The 8,960-nt window shown below is 42.6% G+C and overlaps 1 protein-coding gene across 1 annotated transcript in view; it reads right to left on the reverse strand.

Annotated features, from left to right (window-relative positions):
* Positions 1 to 8,289, reverse strand: part of ITGBL1 (integrin subunit beta like 1) — a 207,382-nt gene extending 199,093 nt beyond the window's left edge. Inside the window, exons 1-2 of the mRNA XM_046664856.1 lie at positions 7,994 to 8,289; positions 6,864 to 7,081 (exon numbers count right to left, since the gene is read on the reverse strand). Coding sequence (XP_046520812.1) covers positions 6,864 to 7,081; positions 7,994 to 8,091 — 316 coding nt within the window. The 5' untranslated portion in view covers positions 8,092 to 8,289. The remainder of the gene's footprint in view (positions 1 to 6,863; positions 7,082 to 7,993) is intronic.
* Between the last annotated feature and the right edge of the window lie 671 nt (positions 8,290 to 8,960).

Below are 8,960 nucleotides of genomic sequence, written 5' to 3' on the forward strand. Positions count from 1 at the left end.
GAACTTATCACATTGATACTATTTGATCTAAATACCATAATGTTGTAAATATGCTCTTGATAATTAACCAGGTCAGGGATGACCTGGTCCAAGGCCCAGGTATTTCAGTGTCTATGGTAGAGCGGCAGAGTACTGGCAAAATAAAGTGGTGTAGACCAGAGAAAGTGGTATGCAAGTCTGGTACTTGCTTTAAGGATGAAAACTTTTTTTTTTTAAATTTCATTGAGATTATGATAGTTTACAACCTTGTGAAATTTCAGCTGTACATTATTGTTTGTCAGCCATGTTGTAGGTGCACCACTTCACCCTTTCTGCCCACCCGCACCACCCCCTCTTTCCCCTGGTAACCACTAATCTGTTCTCTTTGTCTACATGTTTATCTTCCACATATGAGTGGAGTCATACAGAGATTGTCTTTCTCTATCTGGCTTACTTCACTAACTTATTTCACTTATTTAACTCTCAAGCTCCATCCATGTTGTTGTGAATGGGATGATTTTATCCTTTTTTATGCCTGAGTAGTATTCCGTTGTATACATATCCCATATCTTCCTTATCCAATCATCAGTTGATGGGCACTTAGGTTGCTTCCACATCTTGGCTATTGTAAATAATGCTGCAATGAACATAGGGGTGCATGGGACTTCTGGAATTGCTGATTTCAAGTTCTTTGGATAGATACCCAGTAGTGGGATGGCTGTCTCATATGATATTTCTATTTTTAATTTTTTGAGAAATCTCCGTACTGTTTTCCATAGTGCCTGCACCAGTTTGCATTCCCACCAGCAGTGAATGAGGGTTTAAGGATTGCTGGAAGCCGTGGCTACATCATTTGATCGGCTGTTTGACAGGGTCCAGCCGATTAACGCCGAGGGGTGCAGGGTCGCCCCTTGGTGAAGAATAACCGGCCAGCCCCTCACATAGTTCTGAAACCTGTGCTGCTTCTAATTGCCCTTCATTCCTTTTCCTTTCTTAACCTCCAGTTTTCACTCCTTTGCGTGGCTGCTTGGGAGGCACTACCTCCTGGGAAAATTAGATATAGTAAGAGAATGTGACCACCTGTAGGTAACTTTCAAGATATTTTTCAGTTAATTATTGGAGGAGCACACAGTCCCATTTGAGACAATCAGAAAGGAATCCTGCCCAGATAAGATGTCGAATTAGGTTTATGGCCTCCATCTGGTTAATGTTTCCTTCTCCCTCCAGTTCTTTGTCTAAATATACATATGCATCGTCCTTCTAAGTTTGCTGGTTAATTGGATGATCAAGAAGTATCTATATATTATTCTTGACCTTCTGCTTTCTGTTAAAATGTTATAGAGGTTTTCTCCTAAAAGCAATAAATAATAAATAATTGGTGAGTAGAAGGGCCGAGGGGTGCAAGAATGCCCCTCGGTGAAGGATGGCCGGCCGACACCCCTGATATTTTCTGAATTATATGTATGCTTTCTATCAAGGTTATGTGTATACTTATTTCTCTTTTTTATTCTTGAAGATATATAGTTTAGCTTAGCTTTTCAGCCCTTTACTTTACTAACAAAGTGATACTTTCTCCGGCAGTGTGCTTAAGGGACTGTTAGCTCTACAATCTAAAAGACAAAGGAATGCTTCCACCCCCTAAAGGGCGCGAAAAAGTAAAGATGTTTAACTGCCCGCTGAGAATGCAGATAGCCCTGGGGATAAGACACCCTGGAGTCGCCTTTTGTTCCCATTAACCATCTACACTAATGGCGTAAATGATTGAGGGAGGCAGGGATGGCTTCACCAGGATGCAACCAGATGGACTGCTGTCCTGTCCGGAGGCCTGGACCTTCTCTCTTTGATTTAACTTTACCATGAATTACAACAGACGCCTAGGTACCTATCTCCTTTAGCTTAGAGACAACAAACACTAGTTAATTGCGGAGAAGACTACCATTAACCTTATGCTCTATAGAACAGAATGCTAATAAATATTCTTGTGCTCGTTTTTTACTTCCTTATCTCTCTGAGAATATTTGTAGAACTATTTCTGTACTAATCCTGAAAAATATATAAACGACACTTGTGCACAGTAAAGTCGGACTTGCTAACACCAACCCAAGTCTCACGTCCCCTTTATTTTCCCCCTCCCTCATCGCGCCGACGCCGTCCATCCCTCAGGAACCTGGACTCCGCCGGGGCGGGACCCCGGCAAAGGATAAAAACTTTTAACTTCTATGTGTTACTTGGGGTAAGAAAAGATGCATTTCCCCAAAATGGATGAGTCTAAGAGAGGAGAGCTCAAAAAAGAGGTTTGCATGAGCTGAGTGAGCTGATTTTGTGAGACTCCTGAATGTGTTCTCCAAAAGTATAAGAGATGCTAAGGCCATGATGAAAACACGTGAAAGGAGGCAGTGTGGAAACCAGTCAGCCTGCTCAACACATGCGCTTCCTGGGGAGGGCACCAAAGAGCAGGTGATGCTCTCATGTACTGGGTGTCCCTCACAGGGGCAGAGAGGAAATATAAAAATGAAGCAAAGGATGGGGAATACCAAGGGGGCTTGGACAGAGGAAAAGGAGTGGGCAAGTAGAATAGGATAAGGTCTGAAGGAAAGAAGAGACGGTAGAAAATAGAAAATGAATAAGAAGGGAAAAGCTAAAGAGTGATTCCACAAAGGAAGAAAATAATATTAATCTAATAATATTTTAATTATTTTATATTGCGTATGTTTGTATATAAATCAATGTTTATAAAATGTTTATATAGTCTGAATAAATGTAAAATTATCTGGATATTAAATATATTAATTTTAAATATTTAACGTATCTATATATAAATATATAACATTAAACATATTAAATTTAACTGTTAAATATATTTATACATAAATGTTATAAATTATTCTGAATAATACCACGCATAGCGTAACATTCTTTATATCCATAAAGATGTTGTTTCAGAAAAGGAAACTTAAGTTTCAGAGAAATCAAAGGACTCGCTCAGAGTTAACAATACAGACAAGTTCACAGTTCAGACAAGATTCCCATCTAGCCCCAATAAAGTCCAGACTTATTCTGCTAGCAATAATTCTTCATTTTACAGTAATTCCAGATAAAAATAAGTGTTTTTTTCTTTAATAAGGACTTTTAGCCATTGATTAGGAGTTATCTGGTTCTTTCTCCTGACTTCTTTCTTCCGTCAGTTCTATCACACTCTCAGTCACTGACTTATCAACTTACTCATCCTTGGGTACTAAAGCATATTAATTCTACCTTTCAACAGTCTTTAAAATTCATCATAATTCTATCCTTATTCCCTCTCCGGTGGACTATAATTTAAATAGTATATAAATTGAGTTCCTCCCCATCAAGTGTCTACCCCAACCTGCCGTGCCCTCAGGCACCACATTACTTTTCACGAGTCAGAGCACTAACCACCCCTCCCGGGTTCCAACAGCGTCATGGCTCCTATATGCTGTTTAACTGAGCGCAAACTTCACATTCAGGTTCAAAGCTCTCCACAATATGCCCTACTGTAACTCTCAGTACATCTCCTACTACTTTCCCCACAGCTCTAAGATCCAGCCAAGCCAACCCTAGAATCCCTCACTCTTCCCCAAACACACCCATATGCTCTTCTGCCTCTAAGCCTTTGCTTGAATTTTTCTTCACTCAGAAGTCCACCTTCTGGATTAAAAACCTCCCTAGACTTAAAGATTTATGTCAAATGCTACCTCTTTCTCAAGAACTTTTACCAATAATATTTAATCCCTGCATCAATGGAACCCTCACATAAATTTGTAAAAATTATATTCTGCGTTACACTACAGATATTGGGTACTTCTCTTAACCTCCCTAGTCAACGAGAAGCTCTCATACCATCCTCATCTTTACATGCCCTTCAACAGCAGAGAGCCTAGCAAATACACAGCACTCCATAAGGGTCTGCGAACTTGAATCAGTTCTTCCCACTTACTAAAACTGAAAACTTTTAAGTGATATATTTCAAAAATGATTAGTACAGATTTTTAAGAAACCAACATTTTATTTAAGTGTAATCATAGCTGTTCAGAGGAGTTATCCAGAAATGCCTTGGAAATATCAACTGGAAGTTTCTTTTTATGTAACCAAACATTTTACTGTTCTCAAAGACATATTTCATCAAAATTAGTTTACTCCTTATTAGAACATTGCACCCACAGGAACAATCGCTGGGCCAGGCCTTTATGCTGCAGAAGTCAGAGGAAGATTCACGCGCATGGAAAAGTGGACACGGGAAGAAATAGACCACTTGTGACAGTGTAAACGTAATCACTTTCAACCAGCTCAAACTAAAATAAGTATGTTTCTTATGATTCACAGTATAAGAATTCCAATGGGCTTAATTTTAAAAGGGCATGGTGTATCTAATACAGCTGCTCTGAGACTGGGCCAAAATAGCTATCCTTGCTCAACCTTTTGAGCTTTGGATCAATAACAGACCCAGATTACACCAAGAAAACTAAATTGCTTTCACTGCGTCAAAAGCCCAACAAACACAAAGCCAGGCTATTTATCTATTTATCTTTCTATCCACCCATCCATCCATCCATCTATCCATATTAGGTCACCTTTTGTGCACTGCTATAATATTGTTATATACATACACACACATTAATATGTATTGAGCACTTATTTTGTGAAAAGCCTGATTCACAGTGTTTTATATAAGTTAAACCTCACAACAATGCTGTAAGGTAGGTATTTTTATTATTCCCACTTTACAGATGAAGAAATCAAGGCTCAGGAAGCTTAAGTAACTGCCCAAGTTCACACAGCTGTTAAGTGGGCTGGGATCTGCATCCTGGAAATTTTCCTCCAGAGCCCATAGTCTTAACCACTCTATGACACCCTACCAGAGCAGGATTTCGTTTTCTTCACGGAGGTGGGGGAGGTCTCTGAAAGCTACCCTACTACCAGCCCCTATAGGAGTTTATCACAGACATGAAGGCCCAGGTGCACATAAAAACAAAGAGACAACCTGCTATGTTTCTATTTTCCTAGCTACAATATTGGAACTATTTCTCCAGGATGGAATTGAGAAGCTAAATGTGAAGCTGAGAACAAGCGGCAAGTTGGCTGATGTGTTGTGTGTAAGATTCTCCTCACTGGCCAGGCAAACGTAGATTCTGCACCAGGCCCCGAAGGGCAGAGATGTAGGCCTCACGGGCATCAGCGAGAAAGATGAGAATGGAAGAAGAACACGGTCACTTCATTGAGGCTTGCAATAAAGAGAAGTATTTCGCCTTCTACAGGAATGCACACGCAAGCAAACAAAACCATGCATGACTCAGTGCTGCATTTTTGTATCAGGGAGGAAGGAATGCAGTGACTAAGATGCTAGGAGTAAACAGCACATCACTTTCCAAGGGAGAAAAATAAGAGCCCTGTATACCACAGTGTTCCCTCCGTATGGTTTTGCAGAAAGGAACCAGCTAAGGCTCCTCAGGAGGGGAGCTTTATCTCATGGCACCCATAATAGTTCCATTGGCTGAAGGCTGCATCTCACGTCTTACTTTTCCGGTGAAAGAGCAATACAAAATGCCCTGAAAACTGTGTTCAGAACTCAAGATATTTAAAAGGCCTTGCCAGAGGCAATAAAAGTCAGAGAAGCCAGGTAACAGTTGAATTTGGAATGAAATATTAGGCAATACTTAGCTTTCATTCCGAGGGCTGCCCTTAACAATACCGCAGCTTGTGGGGCTGACGAAGTTAAAATAACAAGTTGTGGCATTTGATATTTTAAAGGGTTGAACTTCAGCCTTCACAGGGCAAACCAACCACATAGAAGCACCTGTGCCCTGGTGAACGACTTTGATGACTATTTTTTCCACTGCCAAACAGCCTGCATATTAAGTATTCTCACTATGCACTTCTGGGATCAGGTGCCAAGAAAAAAGCATTTTGCTATAAACTCATTCTTGATCTCTCTATGTTAGTGTTGGACTCTTATTCTTAGCTACATTGTGGATCAAATAAGTTGTGATTTTTTTTTCCCTGCAAATTTGCCAAACCCTCATTGGAATGCATTGCATTGTCCTTTTACTGATGGAGTGCCCGTGTCATTCACAATGACCTAATTGAGGTTCGTGGCCTTAAGTAAATGACATGTTCATGCGAAACCAGTAGACGTTAGGGGTGGTCCCCTCAAAAAAACATCCTGACCCTTTCCAATATCAGAATCTGAATCGCTTCTTAAAACTGTGCGAAGGGAAATGAATTTCTTTTCACTCCACCCTTACAAAATACCAAGTTTCACCACAGCTAAAAATTTCAAGCCGATGAAACAATACAAAAGCAATCGCTGCTGAGTAAAAACGGGCCTGCTTATTTTTCCCTTGTTAGAGTCTCAGATCCGCACTTCTGTCTGTGAACTATACTCTAAGTATGAGAGGGCAAACCAGAGTTCAATTGCCCTGGAATTTAGGAAAATAACATTCGCCTGTGTTCCCCTGGTAAAATAAAATATAGGCGTATGTTCTGCAAATATTATGATTAATATTCATAATTGGGATAGGAGAGCCCAGCAAAAGTACTCCATTTGGGAGGAAGTTGGGTGGTTTAGTTGTACTAAGGAACTAGAGTAGAAGGAAGTGAGGTGAATAATTAAGCGAATGAACTTACAAACATTATTTCCATTTGAGTTTGGACCCTACGGCAGAGGAAAGTAGTACAAACCATGATTCCAGAATTGACTAGCAAAAGGAAGGCCGTCGCGGCTGGCGGTAACTTCCTCGAGGGCCATGGAATAGAGTCGTTCTGTCCCCACCCCGGTGCCCTGTGAAGCGGCAGAAACCCAGAAGGGAGCCTCCCTGGCTCCTGCGGGGCGGTGTGTCCCGCAGAGGAGCAGCCTCGCCCCTTACCTGCGCAGATGCTCCCGTCGTAGGTCTCGCACACCCACTCGTGGCACTCACACAGGGGCCCGAAGTACACGCCCGGCTCGCTCACGTGGCAGATGCAGACCCCGCAGTCGCACCGGCCCCGGCCGTGGCACAGAGCGCCCCCTGGGGGCTGCCCGGGCGCCCGGCACCGGCGCTCCGACTCGGCCCGGGACAGCCTGCAAGCGGCACCAGGCCCGATTCTGCATGGGTGACAAACCACAGCAGGGCCGTAGTCAAGAACAGACACTGCTCTTTCCGCTCTGAGTCCTCGTTTCCTCCCAATGCCCACCCACCTGGAGACGTACAACCCCAAGGACAGGAAGCCTGAGGCCCCACATTTCTCTGGGCGCCACGCAGGTACCACCCATGGTTCATGGCCTGAGAAATGACCATGGCCCAAAATATCTAAGGGCTGACTTGCCCATTTAGGAATAAGACCCTCTTCCAGGTGGACAGAGGTGATCCAGCCCTGCCTCTTGACCATTTGCCACGGAATCCTATGTGCACATCTAGATTAAATACAAATTAATCCAAAGTATGGCACTTGGCTGACTTTTCAGTTCTCTAAAAAGTCCAGTCGCTATCTCGTGCCCAGTGGCAATTATTTTTTGAAAAAGAAGAGACTTATATGTAAACAGAGCTTATGTGTTATGATAGCATAGGTCATAATGCTTTTTAAAGTTGCATTAAGCGGCACTCATGAACTATACTTTTTAAAAGTTTATTGCAAAGTGCCTCTAAGTCTTTTTCAAGACGTACTATAAAATATAATACAGGCCCCATGAAATAATTCTGCCTTATAGGCTATGAGAACGTACAGGTACTCATGCCTTTAAGTCAGGGCAGAACTTCCTCCTGATATGTTTTGGGATAGGAAGAAATTATATGTTTATTCAATTATTGCATTTTTCCGAAGGAAAAGCAAAAGGACAAGAGTGAAGCAACACATAGTGTAGATATAAGCAAAGGAATAGGAACAGGTTGGAAAGAGTTTATCCTGTGTCCAACTTCCTAACTGCTCTTGGTTCTCGGCAGCCATCCTGCAAGCTTGAGCCCTGCCTGCCACGCAAAGCAGGGCAGGTCCGCCTTAAAGAATAACAAACCAAACTTACCTCAGAGATGGCGAGAAGCTTTGAGGAACAGCTGACAGCCCCGCGAAGAGCAGGGAGGACGCCAGCAGCAAGACGTTCCTGAAGCCTGCGGGAAGCATGCTGAGCTCCCGGGCTGTGGAGGCGCGCCGTGTTTCTGCAAGGTGGGGCTATGGGGGCAGGCTGCGGGAGAGAGAGGTGCCACCAGCAGATGGCCGGGCAGACGGACCCACAGACAGCCAGGCGTGCAGGTCCGGGCTCTACCCCGGAGCTGCAAGTGCGTGGATGAGCTGCCTGCGAGGAATTGGGCAGCGGCACGGCTCTGGGCGGGGTGCTGGTACCAAACCCCTCAAGTGGAGAGTCTAGGCAGGGAAGTAATTAGAAACAGTTGTACAAGCAGATGGTTTATTTTGACATAAAAAAAAAGTTCTGTTCACAGATTTGGGAAAATCACTTCTTTCTTCAAGTACAGGCCCCAGAAATATTTGACAAGAGAATATTTGGGCTGGCTGATATTAAAGGGACGGATAAAAATAATCCTCGAGATGTAGAGGAGAAAGGGGGAGGCTGACGATGTCAGTGTGAACACGTGCTGTTTAAGAAGAGGCACTATTTGGCTACTTGGGCTGTGAGTTGTAAGGGGCAAGCAAAATAGACAAATATGCCATTTTCCTGTCTTTTTACCCTTTGTTTTAAATTATGGGTCTTTCATTTCTCAAGCCTTTAAAAAGTGTGTCATGTTTCTAGTTGCTCAGGCCAGTAGTTTATTGCACCACATTTTTTTCTTGAGTTGGACAGTTCAAATTGTAGTTGTCCCAAATTCACCCCGTTCCCCCCCATGAATCAAGTATGAGGAAATAAAATAAAATGCCTGATTACAGTGTCAATTGCACTGAAAAAGCATCAGGGTCACCTATTAAACATCTACTATGTGCCAGTCACTTAGCATATTTTGTCTCTAATTGTGGCAATAACCACAAACTCATTTACT

Source organism: Equus quagga, chromosome 6 (genome assembly GCF_021613505.1).
Source record: "Equus quagga isolate Etosha38 chromosome 6, UCLA_HA_Equagga_1.0, whole genome shotgun sequence".
Taxonomy (NCBI): domain Eukaryota; kingdom Metazoa; phylum Chordata; class Mammalia; order Perissodactyla; family Equidae; genus Equus; species Equus quagga.